At 40.4% G+C, this 27853-nt stretch overlaps 1 protein-coding gene across 6 annotated transcripts; it reads right to left on the reverse strand.

The window, feature by feature from the left end:
* Positions 1–27851, reverse strand: LOC120480197 (E3 ubiquitin/ISG15 ligase TRIM25). Of its 6 annotated transcripts, none has more exons than XM_089126863.1 (8): positions 27799–27851; positions 27470–27610; positions 21216–21491; positions 18901–20710; positions 18484–18657; positions 16285–16458; positions 12630–12676; positions 10656–12158 (listed from the first exon to the last, which is right to left on the reverse strand). In XM_089126863.1, exons 3-8 carry the CDS (start codon positions 21472–21474, stop codon positions 11587–11589), a joined length of 3036 nt encoding a protein of 1011 aa, XP_088982989.1. In that variant the 5' UTR covers positions 21475–21491; positions 27470–27610; positions 27799–27851; the 3' UTR covers positions 10656–11586. The 6 variants fall into 6 exon arrangements, with proteins under 6 accessions (XP_088982991.1, XP_039529090.2, XP_088982992.1 ...); XM_089126864.1 differs by adding an exon at positions 26017–26077 and having other exon boundaries at positions 27470–27812; XM_089126865.1 differs by lacking the exon at positions 10656–12158 and adding an exon at positions 1–956 and having other exon boundaries at positions 27470–27810.
* Between the last annotated feature and the right edge of the window lie 2 nt (positions 27852–27853).

Genomic DNA, 27853 nt, shown 5'->3' on the forward strand with positions numbered 1-27853 from the left:
TTTGATCCAATCCATTATCCAAAATCCTAGTGGATTACTTTCGAAAAACTGGGCCCTGGCTACTTCCAGCAGGATAATGAACCATGGCACAAAGCTTGAATCATTTCAAATTGGTTTCTTGAACATGACAATGAGTTGACTGTACTAAAATGGCCCCCACAGTCACAGATCTCAACCCAATAGAGCATCTTTGGGATGTGGTGGAACGGGAGCTTCGTGCCCTGGATGTGCATCCCACAAATCTCCATCAACTGCAAGATGCGATCCTATCAATATGGGCCAACATTTCTGAAGAATGCTTTCAGCACCTTGCTGAATCAATGCCACGTAGAATTAAGGCAGTTCTGAAGGCAAAAGGGGGTCAAACACAGTATTAATATGGTGTTTCTAATAGTCCTTTAGGTGAGTGTAATACAATATTTAGCTCTACAGTCTATTCAGATTCATTAACAGTTTCACTGATCCATAATAAACGCCAAAGCCAGGATAGAGTGGTTGAGTGAATGTGGTCTGGACTGTGTGTATGAGGCTCGTTGTGTCAGAGACGCTGTAGAAGGACAGAGTTCCTGCACTGGGATCCACATACACTCCTATTCTCCTGCTGATGGGCTCTACGGTGATTTCAGTCTTTATTTTGTGTCTGAATGAGTACTTGGAGGGAGAGCAGATCAAACTCCAGGACTGATCATTACATCCAAACAAACACTCATTACTTTCACCCTTCCTGCTGATGCTCTTATATGACACTGATATATACACATGTTCACCACTCCACTCAATCTCCCAGTAACAGCGTCCACACACACTCTCTCTACACAACACCTGCCACACATCAAATCTGTCTGGATGATCCGGATACGGCTGGAGTGTGTTAGAGAATCTAATCTCTCTGTTCCAATCCGACAGACTGAGGAATTTATTCACTGTGTTCAGATCCAGAGTGAACTGATGGGAATCTGATGGAGATAAAAACACATCAGAATCAGGAATTATGGATCTGTCTGATCTTTTAATATATCAGAACTCTTCATGTTCAATATATCAGCAGTGTCTCAGTACAGTTTATCAGATATCCTGTGCAAGTCATCATTTACATGATCAACTCTAAAACCTTTCTGTCATGTTTTCTTTCACCTTCTACAGGAAGAACATGAACACACTCAATGAGTTTTTCTGCTTGTTTTCTTAGTGACTTACATTGTAGGAAGTCGTTCCTGGTTCTGGGAACAATGTTGCTGAACGTGACTGTGGAAATCAACAGATATGAATTAGACATTTCTAATATGATCTTCTACATGATTTGAGATGATGGAGGATCATTTCTGAGAGCAGAATCTCCAGGACTTTACCTCTGTCAGAGATCTTCTTCAGCTCCTCTTTGCAGAAATCCTCCAGTTTGTCTCTCAGCTGACGGACAGATTCTCTCACACCATCAAAAGTGGAGAGAGGACTGCAGGGATTGTCATTTACGTCTGTAGATTCAGGAGGAGCCGAGAGAGACTGGAAACTCTACAGAAAACAAAAATCAAAGCTCATCACCTCCACACTTCATCAATAACCTGCACTACTGTCAGATTTGTGCGGAAGTCTCAACAGAAAGAAAACTGGACAATCAATTTAATAAATGAGTTTAGATTTGGATACTGAGCACTTGTAACTATGTACAGTATATATACTTGCAATCAAAATTATTCAACCCCCATTGCAAGCATGCGCCAACTGCACGGGCAGCAAGTCCGGAGAGCTTGGTGTTGTGCTGAGTAAATGCGTCTTTGTATGGGGCTTGAGTGTGGTACAAAATGTGTTTAATAACATATTCATGCGACAAACTCCTTCACCTGCAACCACATGGAAAATCTAATTGGATTATGCACTCGGGTTGACAAAACCCTTCTGTGGATGCTGGGCAGGAGCTCCTGTGAAGGCTAGGAGGTGGCGGTATAAGCCTTTTTTTGCCATCGATCATCATGGGCAACGTTAACTCGCTGCCTAATAAGTGTGAGGAGTTGGAGGCCCTGATAAAAAATGATCGGGTCTATCGGGAATGCAGTCTGTACTGTATTACGGAGACTTGGCTCACCGATACTGTCCCTGAATCAACTGTTAACATAACTGGTTTCACCAAAGTGTGAGCGGACAGACAGCCAGAGAAGTGTGGAAAGACGAAAGGAGGCGGACTGGTGCTGCTCGTGAACGACAGATGGTGTCGCTCCGGTCACATTACTGTTCAGGAAAAAAACCTGTTGCTGGGATGTGGAGGTTCTTGCGGTGAGTTCAAGACCTTACTAGGTGCCGCGGGAAGACCCCTCAGTAGCGTGTGACATCATTCAGAGCACAGTTGCAAGAATACAGTCACAACACTCAGATGCGCTGATTGCAATTTCGAGAGATTACAATCACATTGACATTAGCTAATTTGTGGGCGACTTTACACAGTTTGCCGTCTATCACACAAGCTACAGCAGCATTCTGGATCACTGCTACATTAATGTGGAAAATGCTTATAGTGTATGCGCTCTGCCCCCGCTCGCTAAGTCAGGTCACAACTTGATCCATCTCAGGTCATCCTATAGACCTTGTATAATGAGACTTCCTGCAACCCCCAGATCCTAGAGGAGGTGGATCCCGGAGCCCAACATGACTTGAAGAAGGCCATAAGACAAGCTAAAAAAGACTACAAGATCAATTTGGAGAAAAAACTGCAGCACAACAGCACAAGAGAAGTGTGGAAGGGAATGAGAGTGATTACTGGCTGTAAGGAGAATGGAAGGGTGACTCAAGGAGATGACTCTTTGGCTAACGAGTTTAACCACTTTTAAGTAGGTTTGCTCCTGTCTGTGCCCCTCTACCACATCCACCCAGTGGCAGTTATACCTCTGCTGAAGCCTTGTGCCCTGCTCCACCCAGTGGCTGTCCCACCTCTGCTGTTCCACCCAGTGACTGTGATACCTCTGCTGCTGCCTCCTGCCCTGCTCCACCCAACAGCTGTTCCACATCTGCTGCTGCCTCCTGCCCTGCTCCACCAAGCGGCTGTTCCACATCTGCTGCTGCCTCCTGCCCAGCTACACCCAGCGGCTGTTCCACGTCTGCTGCTGCCTCCTGCCCTGCTCCACCCAGCGGCTGTTCCACGTCTGCTGCTGCCTCCTGCCCTGCTCCACCCAGCGGCTGTTCCACATCTGCTGCTGCCTCCTGCCCTGCTCCACCCAGCGGCTGTTCCACATCTGCTGCTGCCTCCTGCCCTGCTCCACCCAGCGGCTGTTCCACATCTGCTGCTGCCTCCTGCCCTGCTCCACCCAGCGGCTGTTCCACCTCTGCTATTACCTCCTACCCTGCTCCACCCAATGGGCTTTATGCCCAGCTGCACTACTTCCTGAACTTCAGCCAGCTCCTTGTTTCCTGTCTGCCATTATTGGGCAAACTTGATTAATTCAGGTGTGTGATTATTGTTGCCATGATTAATGAGGTAAGGCACACCTGAATTAATCAATTTGGCCAATAATGGCAGACAGGAAACAAGGAGCTGGCTGAAGTTCAGGAAGTAGTGCAGCTGGGCATAAAGCCCATTTAGTGTTGAGATGTTGTTCATTGAGTCTCTAATCTCTAAAAATCTCCAAATGCTACACGTGAAACTGTGGTCTTCCAACCTTTTAATATTGTGACAACTGATTTGATTAATATGCGCATGGGAGACAGAGCAAGACTGCGCTCATGTTGTTTGAAGACGTGAGATTGCTGCTCTCGCTCAATCTCTCTCTCTCTCTCTCTCTCTCTCTCTCTGCTCATTATGCACACTGTCACTCACCGATAAAAATAGGCTTTGGCTCTGGATGATCTGATGGTTTTAGAATATTAACAACCCAAAACTAAAACACAGACACGGTGTCTATTTGAGACCAGCTTTTATACCCAAACCCGCAGCCACACCAGGCGTGTAAAAGAGACCGGCGTCTATTTGGGATTCGGCTATTTTTTAAATATTCTGATGACACTGTGGTGGCAGCTTGAGTGACGGTAGGAGACGAGGTGGAATACGCCATCTCAGCGTTTGTGACCTGGAGCAGGTGCAATGGTCTCATCCTCAATACATCCAAAACCAAGGAGATGCTAGTGGACTTTGGGAGACGTAAGTCTACAAACCATCTACCGTTGGGAATTGAGGGGGAGGGCATTGAGGTGGTCCAGACGTACAAATATCTGGGAGTCCACCTGGACCATAAACTGGACTGGTCCGTACATGTAAATGCAGTATACAGGAAAGGTCAGAGCAGACTCTTTTCTTCTCAGGAAGCTAAAATCCTTTCAAGTCTGTAATGTGAGATGCAGTACCTTTTTTATCAGTCGGTTGTGGCCAGTGCTTTGTTCTATGCTCTGGTGTGCTGGGGCAGCTGTATGTCAGCCAGGGAGGGGAACTGACTTGACAAAACTGATTAGGAAGTGTGTGTCAGTGTTGGGGAGGAGGGTGGACTATGTAGGACATTTGGTGGAGGAAAGAATGAGGAGCATGAGGAAATTCATCCTTAGCAACAGGAGTCACCCACTGCATGACCCTGTGGTTGCCCAGCAAAACAGCCACAGTGACCGATTCCTCTCCATGAGCTGCAGGACTGAGAGGTTTAGGAGGAAATTTGGGTAACGCTTCCTTTTACAGTCCAGTTACCCATGTAAATACTATACCTATTTTAGTAACTACAATTACTGGGTAATAACTAGTAACCCTGAACCTACCCCTAAACCTACCCCTGTTCCATTTACTTACCTTATATTAGCCAGTACTTTTAGGTAAGTACACTGTAAGTATACTGTAAGTACTGTACTGTAAAAGGAAGCATTACCGAAATTTGTTCCGGCCGCCATAAGACTGCATAATGGATCTGATTGAAGTGAATTATTTATGTACTACTAATGATAGTAGTTTGTTTTGTGACTCTTTTATTTTTTTTATCATCTGTGTTTTTATGAGTGTATTGCGGTAATATAAATAGCTCAACACAACAAGTGGTTTCCCCACATTCAACTGAAAATGCAGGTTTTAATGACTTCTGCAGTATCAAAATTATTCAACCCTTTCATGGCAAGCATCTTTATTACTTAGTAGAACAACCTTTTTCTGCTTTAACCTATTACAAAACAACTTTGTCAGTTTAAATCTAGACTAAAAACACATCTCTTTAACCTAAAGTATCATACGCATAATACATTATCATCTTCTATCAGATAATGTTAGGCTGCATTAACTAGGTCAGTCGGAACTGGGAGCACTTCCCATAACACCTGATGTACTCGTGACATCATAAGAAGATAATATTAGTCTCTCTGTTCATCCCAAGGTTTAATGTGGTCTGCCGTATCCAGATCTTGTGAAGGACCTGCCCCTGGACACGATGACAACGCAGTCCTGAAGTGTCAACTAGTCTCTCCCTTGTGAAGGCCTCCTACCCTTCCGTGAGCGTGACCGTCCTCCTACCCGTCACGTGAGTGCCCAGTTCGGCATATTTATGATGATGCTCAACAGTGTATTTATCTGGGTTGATGTAAATGACAACTTTTTTTGAAAACGATGTTGTGTGATCAATGTTATTATTGAAAATGGAAGGGGGGAAATATTTGTTTCTCTAAATACCCGGCTATGTGTAAATGTGTAAATGTGGCCTGAAACTGCAGAAGTTATTAAAAGTTCATTGCTGAAATATTTTTTTACCAATAAAACTTCCAGAAGAAAGAGCTAAGAATATGTTTTTCTAAGAGATTTCCAGAATTGAACTGCATTTGTAAGTGCGTCCTTTTCAAAAGAAGATGATCAGAAGAGAGTGTGACTGATGATTGTATAATAACCGAACACACAGATCAACACTTCAGTCATCGGCTCATTCTGCTTTCCTGAAATGTTTCTCTGTGTCTCCACTATGCTCCTGTTCTTCTACGTAGATCTCTGTTACCTGCAGGAACTGGATGTGATCCTGTGTGTGTGAAAGCTGCTCCAGCTCAGCGTGTCTCCTCCTCAGATCATTGATCTCCTGCTCCAGTCGCTCCAGTCGTCCTTCAGCTCGACTCACTGCAGTCTTTTCCTGATCTCTGATCCGCTGTGTCGCCTCAGAGCGGCTTCTCTCAATGGAGCGGATGAACTCAGTGAAGATCCTCTCACTGTCCTCCACTGCTGTCTGTGCAGAGCGCTGTCACACACACATCACAATCACACAGTGAGCTTCAGTGAGTCCTGACTGAGACGTCTCAAACTTCTCTTGTTCTCCAGACTCACCTTATGAGACGCCACAGCCTCTCTCAGCTGCTGAAGATCTTTCTCTCCCTGCTGGATCCTCTGCTGGAACGACCTCTGCGTCTCCTTCAGCTGCTTCTGCACCACAAATCAACAGAGATGTCACATTATACTGCTGACACAATATCATCATGTGATATTATCGTTTTTTAATGAAAAGGGTTGTGTTCATTAACATGTTTACGGTGCATTTTTCAGTGTGGAACACAAATACACTCAGCAGTAAAACTCCACCTCCAGCATCTGTGCACTTCTGCTGAGGTCTGCAGTGTGAATGATGTTACCTGACAATATGGGTGCCAATATAAATAGTGTCAACATTAATTCATCAATAACTAGTTTAAAGTTCATACCTGTTTCTCTGTCCTCTGAACTGCAGCTGATACAGTGTCGTGGTTTTTATGTTCATCCATCACACACAGCACACATATACACTTCTGATCAGTGCGGCAGAAAACCTCGAGGAGTTTATCATGTGTTAGGCAGATCATCTCCTGCAGTCGTCCAGTGGCATCAGTCAGATTGTGTCTCTTTCTTTTAAAGAAACTCTCATGTTGTTCAAGGTGATTCTGACAGTAAGACTCCAGACACCCCAGACAGGACTTGACGGCTTTGTGTTTTCTTCCATCACAGACGTCACACTGCACATCTCCAGCTCCAGCGTAACGGTCAGCAGTACGTTTACGCTTCTTCAGTTTCTCCACCACTTCAGCCAGAATGGTGTTTTTAGCTAAAGCAGGTCTTGAACTGAAGGTCTGTCTGCACTGAGGGCAGCTGTAGACTCTCTTCTCATCCTCCTGATCCCAGCAGTCTGTAATACAGATCTTACAGAAACTGTGTCCACAGGGAATGGTCACTGGATCCTTCAGGAGATCCAGACACAATGGACATAGGAATTCATCTTGAAAAAATCTGGCTTCTGCCATTTTACTGCATGAACACAGGGACAAAATTACACAGCAGCTCAACTACAGTTCAGTTTCAGTTTCCTTGAAGTCATGTGATTCCTGTTTCCTGCTTCTGTGTTTGAGTGCCGTGTGCAAATGTCTGCAAGTCTGTAGACACAGATCATAAAACCTCCACTAGATGTCAGTCTTAGACTGACACTCAAAGAATTTAAGTTACAGATAAAAAGGAAACACAATGACTGCAGTAAAACTGCATCCTAATTGTCACATCTATGCAGTGATGTAAGTGGTGTAAACTCTATGAGAAAAGCTAAGTTTTTAAACAGTCGTCATTGTTTGTAATAGTGTCCTCAGATGAACTTTAACTTTTGAACTGAAAATATCTACACAGAAGACAGTTTCCTTTATTCATAGGATTTCAGACAAATTATGTGGCATTGACATCTCCCTACTGTGTCCGCTGTCTTGTCCTGCCAAGATAGGCCCTCAGGAGTCCTCTGTTCCGGTCCTCATCCAGAGTCCAGAGGAATTCAACTTGATTGACTTCAACGCTGAAGTACCCTGTCTTCCGCCTGCCGAGCCAGAGCTTCACGTCACGCCTCCCGAGCCTTCTCTGTTGGTCCCCTACAGTCCTGAGCCTTCTCCGCTGGTCCCGCCCAACTCCAAGCCTGTCCCAGAGTGCATTCCTGAGCCTGTCACTCTCTGTAAGGAATTTTTTTTTTTTTTTGGGGGGGGGGGGGGGGGGTGGTGGTGATGCACCTGTCCCCACTCTGGGACAGGCTCGGAGCTGGGTGGGACCATCGGAGAAGGCTCTGGACTGGAGGGGACCAACAGAGAAGGCTCAGGAGGCGTGACGTGAAGCTCAGGCTTCAGTGTTTAAGTCAATCAAGTTCAACATCCAGAACTCTGGATGAAAGTTGCAGAGGCAAGCAGAAATCATCTGCTTGTAGTCTGTCAATCGGGCTTTTCCGTCAAGCTAAGTGTTGTAGGATTACACATTTTATTAAATTGTTTAATTTAGATTTCCAATAAAATAGTATTTTATATGGAGAAAGTTTATAAATGATGAGACCAGGAAATCTCTGCAAACGGTAGGGGTTCCCAGCGGGATCTTCCTGACTGTCCTGTCTCAGTACGAGAAGGCCAGGCCTTTCCTGTTCTCTTGTCTCACCGGGTGAAAACTGCTGAGCAAGTTTGAACAGCTGCTATTTTAATTACTAAGAACGTTTGTCTTGGAGTTCTTGTCTCAGTGCGAGATTTCCTGCACCATCCTGTTCTCAGGTATCATGCATTTACATTTGCTTTGTTTCAGAGGATCTCTACCTCTATATCATCCCTCGCCCTTGAAATGTATATAAAACACCATGTATACTGCTTTAGTTAGACTTAGCTAAGATTTTTGGACTAAGCAGACTACTGTGATGCAACAGCAATAAAAGAATCCTGCTTAAAAAGATACAAACCGAGTCTCCTGGTCTTCGCTTCTGAGTTCCTACACTTAAGAAGAAAAAGGGTTTCAACAGTGTATACACAACAGTGTATTGACGCACACACTCACATATTATATTATACGTCATCAATAGCGGTTCACTGGTTGGAAAGACAGCCGCAAACCTAAATCAATTACTGCATTTCACCACAATCACATACGTAAATAGTCCAGGCCTATCCCTCTTTCGTCCATCACTTGTCATTGCTCCTCCTTTTTGGCTTCCATAACACCTCCATGAGATACGAGGCCGGTGCAGCGCACAGGTGACTCTCATTAGTAATCACGCACCATTCTCTCACAGCCCTCTGCCTCAACCTGCTTGGATCTGGACAAGCTCTGGAGTGAGGGTGGTGGGTAGCATGAGGGCTGTAATGGGCTGATGATGATGTGACATGTGGTAGTTGGTTTCTTCATCTACCTCACCAATCGTGTAAAGCGAGCCAAAGCACATTAGCACCAAATCAAGATGTTCAAATGTCATGCTAGAATCTCCCACAGGTATGAATGCTCTCAACTCCAAGTCTAACCAACTTCAGAATAAGTCCTCCAGATCTAGCGCCGCCCTGGTTCCCCCCTGGACTGCCTGCGCCACCCTGGTCTCCCTAGTTGCTGGCTCTGATGAACGGCCGGCTCCGCCCTTCCCCCCTGAACAGTCGGATGTACCGGCTCCGCCCTGCCCCCCTGAACTATTAGTGCCACCCTGGAGGCCCCCTGTAGAACTACACAGAACTAACAATCAATTAGAAACCATAATGACAAACAGGGAGAGAACTAAATTAATTAATAGACTGATAGTCAAACACTGAACACGTGACAAACAAACTCAAATGGTGACATTGTACTTCAATGTGATTTGTTGTGCATCATTTGTGTATGTGGGTGGTCCTGTAAACACAAACATTATACGAAATATAAACAAATATATTACAGATCTATAAAGCAGGATTCAAGTATTAGATTATAATCAGCATATTAAATGGCATGTGAAGGAAATAGATGTAATATATGTCAATATATAATATAATCCCAGCATCATATGGCATTAAGAAAATATACTTATGTGACAGCATAATGTGAAAACCAAATTTATTAATGTAAACATTCAGATGGAATGTTGCAGTAGTGCTCTTTAATGTGTCTTAGCAATATAGCAATCAATAATGATTTGAATATACTTGCAATCAGTTGCACACACACAATCCACAAAGACTGTTAATAATGGCACTTCTGACTAATTTCACTTGTAATAACTATAGGCTATACAAGTGCATCTCTGTATTCTCACGTAGGCCTACTTAATATTTAACAATATTTCTGATCTGCCTGCATTGACACCATTATATTAGAACTGAACTGAGCTGGACGATGACATCACTGTTTTCTTCAGAGTGGTTGTATAGATAAACTAAATTAATAACTTTTTTTTACAACAAAAATGAACCATCACTGAACTTACTTAAGCTGGACTATGACACTTTTTTCTTCTAGATCTGCTGTACAGCTGAAACAAACTTCTTTTTTTCTGTTATCACTGTAAAGCTGCTGTGTAAAGTAAAAAAGCGCTATACAAATAAAGGTGATTGACTTGACTTGCACTTTTAGAACTCGCAGGAAAGTTTCTGCAACAGTCCAATTCACAAACGGAGATGTGGGTGTTTGCGAGAGTTTACTTCCGAGGGGTGGCCTTTCATGTATGAAGTAAAAAATCGAGTGACCATGACACAGCCAGAATGAAAACTATTCTACCAACCTAGGCAGAATGCTTGGCTCTCCACGAGGGACATCAATTTACAAAAAATGAAAATTCTGTCAGTAATTACTCTCCCTCATGTTGTTCCAACCCCATGAGACTTTCATTCATCTTCGGAACACAAATTAGACAAGCGAATTACTGACCAGTAAGCCTTTTAGGAGATGATTCTAAGATTTTGACAAAGGTTTTAGCATCCCACTTGAATAAGATACTGCCAGATGTTATCAATGGTGATCAAGTTGGTTTTATTAAGAATAGGAGTTCTGGCGATAACATGAGAAGAATTATTCATCTTACACAAAAAAGTTAATCTAGTCCAGACCCGGTGGCGGTCTTCTCGCTTGATGGCCTTTGAATGGGGTAGAATGGGGCTTTCTTATGGCAACCCTTTCAATGTTCGGGATCGTGCCTGAATTTTGTAACTGGGTAAAAACTATATATTACAACTTGAGGGCAGCAGTGTTGACAAATGGATTGGTGTCAGACTTTTTTAATCTCTCACACGGGACCCGTCAATGGTGTTCTTTGTCCCCACAGCTCTTCACAGTATTTCTGGAGCCACTAGCTCTAGCGATTCGTGTTAATACAGATATCAGAGGTGTTCACACAGGGGGTATGGAACACAAGCCGTTTCTGTATGCCGACAACATTTTAGCATTATTAACTAATCCCATGCAATGTCTACCGGTGTTGCTTACATGTGTTGAGTTATATTCAAGGTTGTCAGGTTATAAAATAAATTGGAACAAATCTTACATTATATGGTAAAATTAATGTGATTAAAATGGTGGTGGCCCCACAAAAAAAAGTGACCCAAGATTTGGGAACTTTAAAACAGTAAATAAAAAAAAAACAATTGATTGAATTGATTCAGTTCATTCAATGAGCAGTAAAGCTCAATTTCTTTCATTAATAGCTGAAACTTGCCATCAAGCTGCACTACTCATATGAGACTAGACAACTTGATAATGATAAACATACACACACACAATATTATACACAATTTTGGACCGTTAACTAAAGAACAAATCACCAAACCTGCTTCACATAATTTTAGTCACTGAGAGTAAATAGACAAAAACCTGGTCAGAGCTCATGCAGATGTAAAACATGCTGGGTAAACGACAGAACAACAGTTTATAAAGGAAGACTGTTTTTATCAGTTAGGTGATGTCTCGTTGCCTCTAGGCTTTTCAATCTGACACAGAGAAACTGAGGAGCCTGAAACCCCAAATCCAGCATAGAGGGGTTCAGTGAATGTCAAGGTAAATGTGTGTAAGTGTGTGAGTCTGTGTTTACCAGAAACGCTGTAGAAAGACAGAATGCCGCCTGACACGTCCACATACACTCCAACTCTTTTTGAGGAGCCTGAAGGGACATCTTTGCTAGTTTCCTTACTATTGTGGCAGATAGTTAATCCGTCATCAGAGCAGTTCAGACTCCAGGAGTTTTCATTAAATCCAAACCAACAGTTTTCACTCCCTCCTTTCCTGCTGATTCCTTTATATGCCACTGATATGTCAGCATTTCCATGCTTCGAAGTCCATTCAGCCTCCCAGTAACAGCGTCCAGACAGACTCTCTTTACACAGAACCTGACGACACCCATCAAATCTCTCTAGATTATCAGGATATGACTGGGACTCTTCCACAGATGTCACCTTTCTGTTCTTTTCAGACAGAATGAGATGAGTGTTTGCTGTGTTTGAATGCAGAGTGAGATCACAGGCATCTAAACACAAGAAGAGAGACATTTATAACACAACAATAATCAGTGTTGTGTGTATGTGTGTATACAGTTTTGGCTATACTCGTAAGGGCTAAATGTCCTCACTTGTATATTGAAAATGTATGTACACAGATCTACTACTGATCCTCACTAGTTAAAAAGACATAAATTGGCCAACATATGTACAATTTAAATCTAGTGTTTTGCACATGTTTCTGCGTTAGGCAGGTTTAGGGGTAGGGGTTGGGTTGGGTTGGGCAATATAAAATATCATTAACCTAATATAAAAACCAATGGAATCTATGGAATCTCCTCACTAATACAGTGAAACAAACATTTGTGTGTGTGTGTGTGTGTGTGTGTGTGTGTGTGAGAGAGTGTTTGGATCCGACGTGAGATCCCAGGTATCTGAACACAAGAAGAGAGACATTTATAACACAACAACAATCACTAAACTTGTGTGTGTATACATACATTTGCGTAGTCCTTCTATAATCCTGAATTCTCCTCCATAATCCACACTATAAAACAAAAACACAGTCTTACATTCTGCACATCAGATACAATCAGTACACACACAGACTTTGACCCGGATCGATTGCTCCTTCTTACTGCCTCGCTGCCTGCTGTGAGTTTATTTGCTTTGAGGCTGTAAACTTCATCTAAGCCATCATTTACTATAATTTGTAGTTGTTTATACAACTTAATACAGCTTATCTAATATGTCAGATTAACCTGACATCGCTAGCTTTCGTTATTGTTAGCACAACACACTAGTAACTCGCTAGCCAGTTAACACACCACCCATTCAGTTATTAATTTTTCTCAGTTATTAATTTTTCTCTTGTGCGCCCATGCCTTTGAGTTCATAAAAAGCCCAGGGGAGTAAGAATCAGTCAACAAACACAGTGAGTAATGTCCTGTTATTGTCACATGCACTTCATGTCACATGTTTAGCATAGCCTTCTCTGTCGGCAATACAGTCAGGCTGATGGAGATGATTTCAGAACTAGAGACAGGCATCCAAACTTTAATTGAGGATAGTAAAGGCGGGCATACACTGCGATTTTCGTCCGATTTTGAGCCGAATTCTGACTCGTGCGACTCTTTTTCCTGTCGGACCGATTTTCAGCTTTGTCGTGCGTCGTTTGTCGTGCAATGTTCGTGCAGTGTACAGGGAGAAACGAGAGGCGATTAGCCTCTCACGATCGACAATCGGATGGTCGGATGAATTTCTGGCATGTCAGAAATTTTGGTCGCTCCTCGTGACTATATCGCACAGTTGAAGCAAAGCTACGAACCGATTGCCCTAAACTCAGTGTTTTTTCCCTCACTGCACCTGCGCGAAAACAGAAGTTTAACCATTTCATCTGCAGCAAAAATAAAATAAAAACGAAAAGAGGGAGATCTTTAAGTTCTGTGGTTCAAACTAGCTACAAATTACTGTTGCTTACCTCCAGTTCGTGTTGCAAAATGGATAATATTACCCACCGTCTTCCAAGCCACCTGCGATGTAACACCTCTTTTATTCATTTGTCAAACAATGTTTTTGAAATAAACCTGTTTTTAATTTTCATTGATGATTAATTATGTCAATGTTCGGACATATTATAGACTGTTAATAGTTATTTTATAATTCATTGTAATCGACCTAAATGTTTTAGACCATTTTTAATGAGGAGTAAGATTATGTAATATTTTATTATCCTCACAGCACGTTGGTTATGTGCTGTGAAAATATTGCGTGGCAAATTAATTATAATAGCGGATCAATTTAATAATAAAATTAGCCTATAGGCCTCCCCTAATAATGATAATACAATAATACCAATAATAATTAAATGTATAAATTAAAAATGCTAAATCATCTACTAGCAGATGCTTGTTTTGACAATATCCCTGGATACATACACGTAAATAGGCGCAATCCAGGAGGTTATCGCAGATATTACACGTATAGTGTGAGTAGTGAAGTCGCAGCTCGACGATCGGACCGTACAGTGTGAGCACATAAATCCTGAACTTTGGCTTTGCATCGCATGCGATTTACTCGTTCAGTGTGAGTAGGTACCTTGCTGAAATCACACAGACATCGCACAGTGTATGCCCGCCTTAAGTGTGCCAGAGTTTTATATACTATTTTGGATCCGCCAAGCATAGTGAACTCTTTACATGATTCAGTTCTGGCTGAATTATTGCATGTGCACAGTGGCGGTTCTACTTTGAATTACACCCAGGGCGAGACCCCCTTCGACAACTAACAACTATCCAAATAGACTTAAAATAGCTTTTGTAGCCCTATGTCACTCTTAAAATGTCAGAGAAAAGGACAGAATCAGAGATTATTTAGAAAATTGTACTTTGCATATTATAGGCTAGGCTACTGTAAAAACACATAAAGTTGATCATTATGTAAATTATTTTCATTTCATGAATATAGTGACCAACATGATCACATACACAGAATCTTGTTCAAAAAGTCTAATACACAATGAAATCAATTCACCAAGTTAATAACATTAAAGATTTGTTTTAAAGGAGTGTCTTTTATCTTACCTACTAAACTTAAAAAAAGGTTTACACAAAAAAAGATTTTATAAAAATATAAACCTCATATTTCAGCATTCAATCATCTCTATAAAAAGAATGAGTCAATAAAGATACATTCCTGACATTTATAATGCACAGTAGCTTATCTTTTATTATTAATAGTAAAATTCGGTCCGATTTTCCCATGGCTGTCGTTGCTATACAACCATGCACTCATTACACTGCGCTCTCCACAATGACAAAGAAGTTATAGTAGCTAATGTATTTCCACCACAGAAGCTCTGCTAAAATATTTATTTACGGAGAAGAGAAAAAAACACCCAAGTGTTTGGGTGCACGTGCACTCCCATACTGAAAAGTTTATAAGCGCGCCTCCCGCGAGCGCATAATGAGCGCGCTTCCCGTGCGCCTAATCGCCTATTTAAAATAACGACCTCGAGCGCGCAAAAGACGCGATACGTGAACTAATCAAGAGACCCCCTTGACATCGCTTCTGTGCACGGCACCTTCTCAGCAAGCAGGGGCGCCATTGTCAATAATTGAATCGAAATGATAAAAAATAGAAAACCTTCGCGGCACAGAGGATTTTTTTTAACTGCTCGTGCCGCCCCCCATGTGACATGAAGAGATGCCGCCCCGGGCGACTGCCCGGTTCACCCGTGCCTAGAACCGCTACTGCATGTGCAGCAGTGCAGATGGGTCACAGTGAGGGATCGCTGTAGTCGCGGATCAAAAAACCTCTCTTCCGCTTCGATTCCCATAAAAAATCGTTTTGCCCCGCTCAGTAAAACACCCATTGATAAATCTGTTGATTGTGCCCTGGTAATTGGTGATTCGATCACACGGAACACGAAAACAGAGACACCAGCCACCATAAATCAAAGCCCATTTAAAAGTGCTGGCTAATGCTAATCGTATATTCTCTAAGATCATTATTCATGTCGGCACTAATGATGTTCGACTTTGTCACAGGTTCACGTTTTAAATCAGTTTAGATACAACGGTGTCGCCTTAGCGGCCCCTAATTTAATAACAAATGATCATTTTGACGGAAGTGAATCAATCAAAACTAAGTTTAGCAGGAAAATAGCATTCAAAGCAAACAGTAGGGGTAAAGGAGCGCTTCCTGGATTTCAAAGTTTGGTTAAAATAGAGGTGCTCTTTGGATGGGACACTGTATATGATGAAAAAGCAAGAGAACTCCAAGTAAAAGCAAGAGAACTCCAAGGCACTCTCAAGTGGAAAAGTTAAAAAGCCTTTATTATTATGGCTTGGTCAAATTAACCATCTAAAAAACTCCAATGCGTTTCGGCTACATGCTTTCTTCTGGGACTCCCATAATAATAGAGCCATAATAATGAAAGGCTTTTTAACTTTTCCACTTGAGAGTGCCTTGGAGTTTTCTTGCTTTTTGAAAAATAACATTATTCAAGAACCGCTATAAAACCAAACCAATCTCAGTGACCTTAAATTATATGTTTATCTCCGTAAAGCTGCTTTGAAACAATCTAGATTGTTAAAAGCACTATATAAATGAGGATGACTTGACTTGACACACATCTCTTTGTGCTCAACATACTTGAATTTGTCCAGTGTGCAGTTTGGATCCTCCAGTTTTTCAGAGAGCAGCATGATTCCTGAATCTCCTGGGTGATTGTAGCTCAGATCCAGCTCTTTCAGGTGTGAAGGATTAAAACTCAGAGCTGAGGACACATAACCACAGCCTTTCTCTGTAACCATACAGCCAGACAACCTGCAAAGACACACAACAACAGTCCATTAGATTGGCTTTCATACAGTAACTTGTGCAGCTTGCTTTTGAAGTTCATTTAAGAACATGAACAAAGAATTTCTACATTGTAACTAAACACCAACTGGACATAATAAAGTTATGTGTAAGATCAACGCTGGGCTTAGCCATGTTTAGGATTCCCATAAATATTAACTGTTATGAAACTCACATCTTGAGTTTCATAACAGTCTTAGGTCAATAAAGTCCTTGAAGTGGATCCTCAAGAAAAAGGATCGGAGGATCGGGCGGCTGTCGAAGGCAGGGGCCTCGGCGACCTGATCCCTGGACACGGAAACTAGCCTTAGAAAAAGTCAATGTGATGTAGAAATCCTTAATCCCACCTCAGATAAAGAAACTTATTGAGAAGGGTAACAAACACAAATCAGTGCCACAGTAGCAGTATATCATTGCCACACAGCTAGTGATGTAACCTTTGAAATGAGGTATCGGAGCTTGTGTTGGAAATAAATTGGCATACCAGATAAAGCTTAAATTCGAGGCTTGTGTTGTTAACGTAGATATCATATTATGATAAATGAGAATTTGGTTTGTGTAAAATACGTCGCCTCATGCATACCTATTAGCCTCCTAAATGCAGATGATAAGATTTTAGTCAAACTTTTAGCTTCTCGTTTTGAGGGAATACTTCCTAGTATTATCTCAGAGAAACCAACCGGATTTATGAAAGGACGGTATTCATTTTCTAATGTCCATTCTCTTTTTAATATTTTATACTCCAGACAAAACAATAGCTCCTCCGAGGTGATCATCTCATTAGAAGCCGAAAAGGCATTTAACAGGAAAAAAAAGGGCTTATCAGTTTAGGACATTAGAGGAGTTTTGGGGATGGATTGATTTCATGGATACGTTTGTTATAATAGATAAACGTAACATAACAGATGCTGACCCTCAAGCTTCAATTTATACTAATAATGTTAAATCTGAGTATTTTGCTTTATCACAAGGTACACACCAGGGATGCCCCCATCTCCATTACTTTTTGCCATAGCCAATGAGCCCCTTTCAATAATGCTTAAAACACTTCCGGTACTTTAGGGAATAACGCTTCCATTATATCCGATAGGTAGGATAAATGCAGCTAAAATTAACATTCTGCCAAAATTTCTTTACCTCTTTCAAGCTATTCCTCTGTTTCTAACCAAACTTTTCTTCAAAAATATACAAAAGGTAATCTCCTCTTTTATATGGGCAGGAAAACTCCTAGAGTTTCCAAAATTCTGCTATAAAAAAGTCAACTAAGTAGGGGGCTTTCCTTGCCCAACTTTATGTATTATTATTGGATTACAGAAGAACCAAACAACAATGCTTTATTACCACCAAAGAAACGTCTGAAGTCGGAATTCTATATTTTAGCTAAACACTCCGTGGCCGTGTACAGGTAGTCTGCCGCCAAATCTTTCTTGGGGTAAGCGTAAGGTAACAAATCCATGAGATCTTGGTCCTCCCAGGTAACTAAATATGGGACAAAATATCGGATTAAAAAAAAGGCAATATTGGATCAAATCCTCGACATGCACCTCTAAACTGCAACCATCTTGATCAATGGAATACATAATCTCCTCTACTGATCTTTTCTTGGATGACCAGTTTATACTGGAAGCAAAAGGCCCTGCAGAGTTTCACTTATGGTCCGGTCTCTACTGCTGCTAGATCTAATTGGAGGTCAGTTCTTCTGTTACGATTGATTTCAGCAATGGATGAAACAGAAACCCCAAACTACAACAAAACAGAATCTTGGGTACAACAATCAATCAAACACCAGAAACAAACAGGCAGGGGGCGGAGGAAAACAGAACTGAAATAAACAGATATTGCCTTAATAATCAGAATGCTTTAGATTTGTTGACCAAAAATGTATAAACAATTCTTATAACAATTATGTGTATAAATAAATGTATTTGAAAATACAACATTTGCATTCGCAAACATTTTGAAGCCAAAATTATTTTATGGAAAACCATTTACCTCAGTATCTCCAGTTTACAGTTTGGACTCTTCAGACCATCAGAAAGCAGCTTCACTCCTGAATCCTGCAGGTCATTGTTACTCAGGTCCAGCTCTCTCAGAACAGAGTTTGAAGATTGTAAAACTGAAGACAAACTTTCACAAGACTGAGCTGTGAGATTACAGCACTGTAGCCTGTGAAGAGAACAAAACAAACAGCAACAGTAATATGTTTATAATCTGTAGCTTGAAAAAAACCTTCAACTAGTGATGTAAGCAAAGCTAAAACAATTTTCTTTAAAAAACATAAACATAAAAACAGTATTTATCACATACATTTCCATATCTGTTTCTGAACACTCTTTGCCAACAAGTAAAATCAAGGGACAAATAAAACGACTACCAGTGTTTATAAATGAATGTAAAGGAGACTCTTACAGTGCTCTTCTGGTGTTTTTGATCACTGGCAGCAGTCTCATCACTGCTTCATCAGATCTTCTGTATTTCTGCAGTTCAAACTTCTCTTGAGTCTCTTCTGACATCAGGAGCACAAACACCAGACCAGACCACTGAGCAGAGGAGAGATTCTGTGCTGAAAGATTTCCTGAGCTCAGATTCTTCTGGATTTCCTCTACAAAGTCATCGTTCAGTTCGCTCAGACAGTGGAAGAGATTGATGGTCCTCTCTACTGATTCCTCCTTCGCTATTTTCTTTTTGATATAGTCAATAGTGTCTTCAACAGTCTCTGTTTTGAGCTCCAGTCCTGGCAGTAGTTCCTTCAGGTCACTCTGATTGGACTCCAGTGACAGACCCAGAAGAAACCTGAGGAAAAGGTCCAGGTGTCCATTCTCGCTTTGTAAAGCCTTATTGACTGCAACCTTATGAAGCTGAAACAGTGGCTTTTTGGACAGTTTCCATTCCAGTTTTTCTTTCAAGGATTGAGGAAAAAGGTCAGCTTTCTCATCTTTGCCCATCAAAAACACATAGAGAGCAGCAAGGAATTCCTGGACGCTAAGATGTACAAAGCTGAAAACACTTCTTGCTGAAACAGTTTCCTTCTGGAAGATCTGAGTGCATAACCCAGATTGCACTGAACCATCACTGACATCGAGTCCACACTTCTCAAGATCTTCTTTGTAGAAAATCAGGTTTCCTTTCTCAAGCTGTTGAAAGGCCAGTTTCCCAAGCTTCAGAATAATCTGATCAAAAGACACTGCATTTGCTTTAGGTTCAGAGGCACCACAGAATTTTTTTTCCATCTGTTGCTTCTGAGAAATTAAGAAATTTGTGTACATCTCTGTGAGAGTTGTTAGTGTTTTGTCATTGCTCTTTCGAGCCAGTAGAGGCTGAAGAACAATAAGAGAGATCCAGCAGAAGACGGGTATATGGCACATGATGTACAGACTCCTGGATTTCTTGATGTGACTGATGAGGTTTCCAGCGACCTCAGGACTGCTGTTTTTAAAGAAGTATTGCTCTTTCTGCTCATCATTAAATCCTCGCACCTCTGTCACTTGATCAATGTAGTCACGGGGTATCAAACTGGCTGCTGCTGGTCTGGATGTGATCCAGATGAGAGCAGAGGGAAACAGGTGTGTCTTTATCAGGCTTGTAACTATCTTACTCACTGTTGTTTTTTTCTGAACATCTGTTATTCTGTCACCCTCTTTAAAGCTCAAAGGGAAGCGACATTCATCCAGGCCATCAAAGATGAACATAACTTTGCCATCACCTTCAGGAAGAGAGGGCAGTTCTTCAGTACCATTAAAGACATATTTGTTTAGCAGTCCCATGAGACTGCAGTCATTAGTGATCAAATTTAGCTCACGGAACGGCAGAGGAAAAATGAAAGCCATATCCTTATTTTCTTTTCCTTCAGCCCAGTCAAGGATGAATTTATTGACGGAGACAGTTTTTCCTACCCCTGCGATCCCCATTGTCAGCACCTTTCTGTTTTGTTGACCCTTATGGACTTTGAAAATGTTGTTGCACTGGATCTGTGTGTCTTTGGCATCAAATTGTTTGAGATTCAAGTCGATCTGACTCACCTCGTGCTCATTCACTCTTCCTCCAGTCTCATTCTCCACCACATATAAATCAGTGTAAATATTGTTCAGGTATTCCCGATGACCCGTCTCTGAATTACCAACCAATATCCGACTGTAAGCCTGTTTTAATATGTTCTTCAGTCTGCGGCTGGTCTCTGTGTAATCATGAAGAGTAGCTTGACTGTTGTCTGCAGTTGAGCCTTTAAGAAAGAAGAGAAAAGACAGCAAAGAATAAGTGATCGTATTTTTCATAAAATCAATTATTTTTAAATTAATCACCCTTACTACAATCGTGTTTACTTGCACATCTTACACTGATGATGCTGAAATTGACAACATATATGGTGATGGAAATGCCTTGACTAATGCTGACTCGAATGCAATTAGTTTCAATGTAGAAATTAATAAAATAACATTCTTTTAATGTTTCATTCCTGACCTTTTATTTTACTATCACTATAGGGACTTATGTCAATGCTGACCAAAATAATTAAACGCTTTTTGATCAAACCATTGACAGCTAGCACACCAAACAAGAAATGAGACTGTATTAGGGTATTTGGGAAATGTGTGTGTGTGTGTGTGTGTGTGTGAGAGAGAGAGAGAGAGAGGGAGAGAGAGAGAAAGACAATATCATTTACTGTGAAACAAAGCACACAAGCAAAGAGGAAAGTTTACAATCAGTCACAGAGAATGAAATATTACCTTGCTTGCATTTGTTCTCCAACCGCTCAGCCAAATCATTCTGGTTCATTTTCCTCAGGATCTCCACCGTGATCTTCCAAGCCTTTTCTGGTCCAAAACATGCTACCATCTTATCCACAGTGTAACATCTATCTGCATTCTCCAATTCAGAATTGAATATATGCTCATAATTCTTTAAGTGCCATTGAAACACCTTCAGATTACTGTTTTCCAGTTCCTTCAGTGAGTTTAACAGCAGCTCTTTAACAGACGCCATCATCCTTTACTGATTCACAGCTGCAAGACAAGAAGGAAAAGATCTGAATTAGTTTCACTCTTAATATGTGGACTTAAGCATTAAAATGTTTTATGGGCTATGAATTAAAGTTGGGATCAAATCCAGACTCTCAGAGGCACCTCATCCAAATTCATCTGTTAAACAGTCACTTATCCCTCATTGACTCACACAAGAGTCACATACAGGGCTTAATTTGTGCCAGATCCAGGCAGAACAGGATACTGGACCTCTCAAGTTTTGACTGAAATTAGGTATTTGCTTAAAACAGTCAAAATTATCTATCAATGGGGTAAGAAACAAAAATCAGTAATGCTTTAGATAACAGCCCAGATAGTACTGCATAAGTTAAATTAATTTAGGTAAGGCAATGCAAGATTATTTGTGTAGCACATTTCATACACAATGGTAATTCAAAGTGCTTTACATAGAAGAAATTTAAATAATCAAAACAAATAATAATTAAAACAGTTTAGAATAAAAAATAAAAATAAAGTACAGTAAAAACAGTCGGACGTACAGTGCACCGTGTTCAGTAAATGCACAGCTAAACAGAAGTGTTTTGAGTCTGGATTTGAATGTGACTACTGTAGGAGCACATCTGATCTCTTCTGGAAGCTGGTTCCAGAACCAGCTGCGGCTGGCATAATAGCTAAAAGCAGAGTCTCCATGCTTAGAGTGAACCCTTGGTATTTCTAGCTGATGCCATCCTAATTATCGAGTGATCTGTTAGGTTTATATTCAGTGAGCATATCTGCAATATATTGAGGTCCTAACCCATTGAATGATTTATATACCAGTAATAATACTTGAAATCATTTGATACTTTATCAATCCTAAATGTAACTGGCAACCAGTGTAAAGACCTGAGGACTGGTGTGATATGGTCATATTTTCTGGTCCTGCTCAGAATCCTGGAAGCTGGTTCTGTATGAGCTGCAACTGTCTTATGGTCTTTTTAGGAAGGCCAGTGAGGAGGCCATTACAGTAATCCACCCTGCTGGTGATGAAAGCATGTACAAGTCTTGATTGGAAACAAAGACTTGTTCTTCTAATTCTAATTCTTGCAATATTTTTCAGATGATAGTATCCTGATTTAGTTATTGCTTTGACATGACTATTGAAATTAAGGTCTGACTCTAGGGACACACCAAGTTTCCTGACTTGATTTTTAGTTGTTAGACCCCTACCGTCAAGGTATGCATTCACCTTGAGAACTTCATCTTTGTTTCCAAACGCAATGACTTCAGTTTTGTCTTTGTTTAACTGAAGAAATTTTGGCACATCTGCATAGCTGTGGTAAGCAATTTTGTTCTTTCTCATTATTTGTAATGTCTCATTCCCTGTAATCATTTCAATGCAGGCAAATGTCAAAGAGTGCGCTGCTGGTATGCACATCTGCAGCTTTTGTGGTGGCACCCATGCTCGCATCATATGTCCAGTCTTCAAGTGTGTGAATAAAATATCAATAAAATTATTTGGCGACTCTTGTGAATATTTCACGCATGCACTGCGAACTAGCTCATCATCATCCGTCTTATTTTTCATCAAAATGTCCTGAAGTTTCCTATTTACATCAGAAGTTGTTGCTTGTGGAAGGCAGCACGGAGTTGTATCCCAGCTAATAATGTTTCTGATTATCGAGTCACCCACTATTAGAATCCTGTGCTCGGCTAACTTGTAATTTACCAAATAATCTTAATTCAAACAGAAACAAGATTATTTTTCTTACCCCATTGGCAGATACTTTTGAATTGAGCAGAGTAAAACCAAAGAGAGTTAGATTTGCCATCATTTTTTAAAAAGAAGAGTCAGATGATGATCCTTCTGTTGTGAACTTTTTCTTCTAAAGTGTAGGAAACTCAGAAGCGAAGACCAGGAGACTTGTTTGTATATTCAGCAGGATTCTTCATCAAGTCAAGTCAAACTATGGCAGAATATATTGTTGTTTAAATACATTTCAAGGGGGAGGGATTACATAGAGGTGGAAACACTCTGAAACAAAGCATGTAAATGAAGTACAGGATTCAGCTCCTTAGCGGAAATTCCCCAGCCCTGATCTCATCAGCATAACAGTGTCATGTATAGATGGTGATTCAATCAGCCTGATTAGATCACTCAAACCATAACATTATCATAGAGACAAAGACCCCGCCTTACTTTGAGAAGTGACAAAAGGTTCATGTCAGCAAGCGGGATTGCTTGACTTTATCTTCTTTAAATCTCATCATCTATGCCTCAAAATTGAAAACACTGTGTACAGTTTAAATACTATTGTATTGGAACCTAATTAAACATTTAAAGGGCACCTATTATGCACCTTTTTACAAGATGTAATATTGGTCTCGGGTGTCCCCAGAATGTATTTGTGAAGTTTCAGCTCAAAATACCCCACAGTTAATTTATTATAACCATTTGAAAATGTCATTTTGGGGCCTGCTTAAAAATGAGCTGTTTCGGGGGTATACGACTTTAAATGCAAATGAGCTGCATATCCCCGCCCTACCTTTGGATGAGGGCGTAACTTGATACCTATGGCAGTCGGTACTGAGAGAGTGTAGGAAACCGCTGTTTTGAATGTCATTCAGCGCACGTTTGAATCGGAATATATAAATAGTACGAAGAGACTCTGGCAGAATAAACACAAATGAGAACGGACCAGTACGTCTCGGTATGGTTATTTGATACATTTATGTACTTATAGAGTTGTAATCGCGTATTTTTGCAAGTATGTCTGTGCAACACACACAGACACACAAACAAACACAAACGCTGGCGCAATTTTTTGAAACTACATACACATTCTGTGATAAAGTTAGCTATGTACAAGTGAAATTACATTTAAGCAAGGGACCTGTTGCGTCATGTTTAACTTCGTTAAACTTCATTAAAAGCGTCATACAGGTGCTTCTGTGGCAAATGTGAGAAGATGGCTAACTTACAGAACAACAACATATATGCAGTTTTTAATACAATATCTTTAAATATATATATATATATATATATTAGAGTTGAGCCGGATACTCGGCTGAAACGAGTATCCGGTACGGATAAAGCACTTTTGTCGAGTACAAATATTATACGAGTAATACGAGTCAATATCTGTGCTCGGATAAAAAAAAGAAAAAAAAGTAATGTTGAAATTAGGGCTGAGCGATATATCAATAAAGAATATATATTTTAAATGTGATATGTAATTAGAGTTTGCGCTGCACGCCTTGCTCCAAGCAAGCTGCTTAGTGCTGACCCAGAGCTCTCTGCACTGCTCCCCGCGCCCCAGTCACTCCTTTTCCACTTTGCGTGCTTGATTAAAGCATGTTATGTTATAACATGAAATAAAGTCTTTCACCTCAGCAAAACGGACTTTGTCCTGTCAGCCGTTATACTGTAACGTTAGTCGTAGCGCACACTCAATTGCACGCGCAAATGCGGCGGCGCGCGCTGGATCGCCTCACTGTATATAAAGTGCAAAAGAAACAACGAGCGTTGCGTTGTAAATAACACGAAATAAAAACAAAGCAGGTATGATTTTAATTCTATTCACCAGGAGCAGTTTCAATGTTTCATTAACAGTATTGTCTATTCACCAAGGTAACTGTCATGTCTATATTAATGCCCCTATTTTTCTTTGTGTTATTTTTTATATTTTTTAAATGAATGTAATGGCTCATACCAACGTTGTATTGACAAAATAAATAAACCAATTAATAAATCACAATTACAATTCCAAGGGAATAATCTGCAATTAAGATTTTTGTCATAATCATGCAGCCCTAAGGTGAAGATTTTTAATTATCTGTTAATTATTTATTCATTTGATTTTGCAAATGTTCATGTTTCAATAAAACTACTTGTGACATGTCATATTTGGCTTTGACTGAACATTTGCTCTCACTTTGCAGAAAAAATATCGGGATATATTTTGTATATTGAAATTCAGCCTAAATTGGGATATGACTATTGGTCCATATCACCCAGGCCCAGCCCTAGTTGAGATGAAAACTCTTGTTCGTTACATTTTACTTCATATTTGCAACCACATGTGTTGTATTCATTGTTGCAAAACTTATTCTGTAGTTCGTTGTTATCGTGATCAAAACCATTGATCTGAAGCTCAATGCTGATGCTGTCATGTAAATAGTTTTCTTATCAGCAATAAATATAACAATTTCTGATCAACCCATATCAATTGCATGCTTAAAATAACATACCGGTTAAAGCCCCGCCCATTTCAAGACTACCCGACCCACTTCCGGGTTTAGGCCCCGCCCAGTCCGAGTACAGATACAGATAATTCATATGGTTATACAGATACAGATACAGATAATGCTGTACTCGCTCATCCCTAATATATATATATATATATATATTTATAAACGTGTGGTTACACACCATACGAACAAGGTTTAAATTATATAGCCTAAACAGACATCCTACAACAACAACAACTTTAGACGCATTTGTTGTTGAATTGGCTTTCCATCGACTGAAAAGACTATTTGCTCAAAAATCACAAAATACACTTACTGTTACTGGATGTGACGGTGGATCGCAAAGAGTAGACGACGATCCACAGTTGAGGATTAACCTTTAAGCCACAACAACACAGGATTAACCCACAACAGAACAATTATGTTTCCAAGAGACATTACCGGCTGTCGTTGAAACAATGGAGGATGGTGTACAGATCACAGAGGGTGGGGTCTAGGCCACAACCACACTGTCAATCAAACCCCTTGCTCAATTCTACGTCACAAAGAGCTGAATCTTAGAACAGCTCGTTCTGAGACAGTGCATATAATTTATTGAGATTGAAAAAAAAACACTGGGTGGATTTTTATCATTCTAGGGTGGTTTTGCTCACACACTGCCAACACACATTTATGTACAAACACCATGTAAAATGGATTTTCCATAATAGGTGCCCTTTAATAAATTTGTAACACAACACTTCTAAATGAATCAGGATGGCGACGACTACACAAGAGGGTGGTTATGGTACTGAGCAGGTGCAGAAGACTACAGGCACAGTTAACTGGTCAGGAGTGCATTTCTCAAAGCATCATTAGCCAACTTTGGTTGCAAGTTCCATTGATTTCTGTTGGTAACAACAGAATGTGCACCATTTACTTTTGGGAAACACCCCACAGTAGCAGCTAGACAGGTTCATCAGCAAGGTTGGATTTGGGAGAGGAATGTGCTTGCAGCAGAGAAGGGTTTAGTGTTAGGTCAGAAGTAGGATGCATAACTGTTTGGATTAGAAGCTCAATTCAGTGTAAGACAGACCAACTACCCCTGAATTGTAATAAAAAAAAAAATCTACTTTAGGCTGCACAGCATGTAAAGCAGTTGGGTCTTTGGGGCCAAAAAAGACGGGGATGAAACTAGCAAAGAAATGAACAGTACAGTAACCTCATATGCTTTGGATATTAAAAAAACAGCAACGAGCACTCAGAAAAAAAAGTTTCTGAACATGAACAACATATACAGAATAGTGTAGTAGATTGGTAAGTGGGGATTTGAGTGCATAGCATGTACACGTTTGTACACGCCTTATCACCCTTCCGCTCTCATATACACTTTGCATTCCAGCATCTTATTATTTACATATTAACCAACACTGACGCACAAAAGCAGGTCAAGGTCTGACTCAAAGTATGTTACTGTAGACAGACCAAATTATGAAAATACACATTGACAATCTAAATAAATTAATTGAAATAAAAATTGTAAAATGAATGTGCATAAATATAGAACAAAGATACAGTCATCCAAGCTGCATTAGAAAATTGTTGTGTAAATAAGTTATAATTACTTAAAAAGATCAAATGATTGCTTTGAGTTTTTTCAACAACCAAAAAACAGATATGGACAGTTTCAAAGCTGTGTAATAAATCTCAAATCAATGAGAAAGGAAAGGTTACATGACACATTTTTAAATCAATATCTCTTAGTATTTTATAAAGTAATATTTACTAACCATGAATAATTGCGATGTAGATGTTTCTTGTTCCTCCACTGAACAGGCGTCTTGAGCAGAAGTTCCGAAACTTTTGGAAAAAACGCAATTTTGCGTTTTGATAAAGGACCTGGGGGAAGGTTTTTTCTTCTGAACTTAAACCTGTTAAACCAGAACCAGTTTTTCAAGAGAAAAACAACGCGGAAATGAAACTATGCAGAGACATACCATTTAGCAGAATGGTTGCGAAATTACAGGTAAAAAGAGACAAACAACACTGAAAAAGACAGACAAACAGAGATAGACAAATCACACTGAGATATACACAGTTAAGAGACTAAACGACATACAGAAATAGACAGACAGCACTGTCTGCAGAGGTTCCTTTGAGCTCAGAGAGGCATT

The sequence above is a fragment of the Pimephales promelas genome, chromosome 24 (genome assembly GCF_988280905.1).
Source record: "Pimephales promelas chromosome 24, fPimPro1.hap1.1, whole genome shotgun sequence".
In the NCBI taxonomy this organism is placed as follows: Eukaryota; Metazoa; Chordata; class Actinopteri; order Cypriniformes; family Leuciscidae; genus Pimephales; species Pimephales promelas.

What these genes read in the sequence shown, in the direction of transcription:
- LOC120480197 (XM_089126863.1), bottom strand. Translation starts at nt 21,474, where the DNA reads ATGATGGCGTCTGTTAAAGAGCTGCTGTTAAACTCACTGAAGGAACTG. An exon ending in AAAAACACCAGAAGAGCACT is followed by an intron (nt 18,658 to 18,900) that starts GTAAGAGTCTCC and finishes TTCTCTTCACAG; the next exon opens with GCTACAGTGCTGTAATCTCA. An exon ending in TATAGAAGGACTACGCAAAT is followed by an intron (nt 12,159 to 12,629) that starts GTATGTATACAC and finishes TCTTGTGTTTAG; the next exon opens with ATGCCTGTGATCTCACTCTG.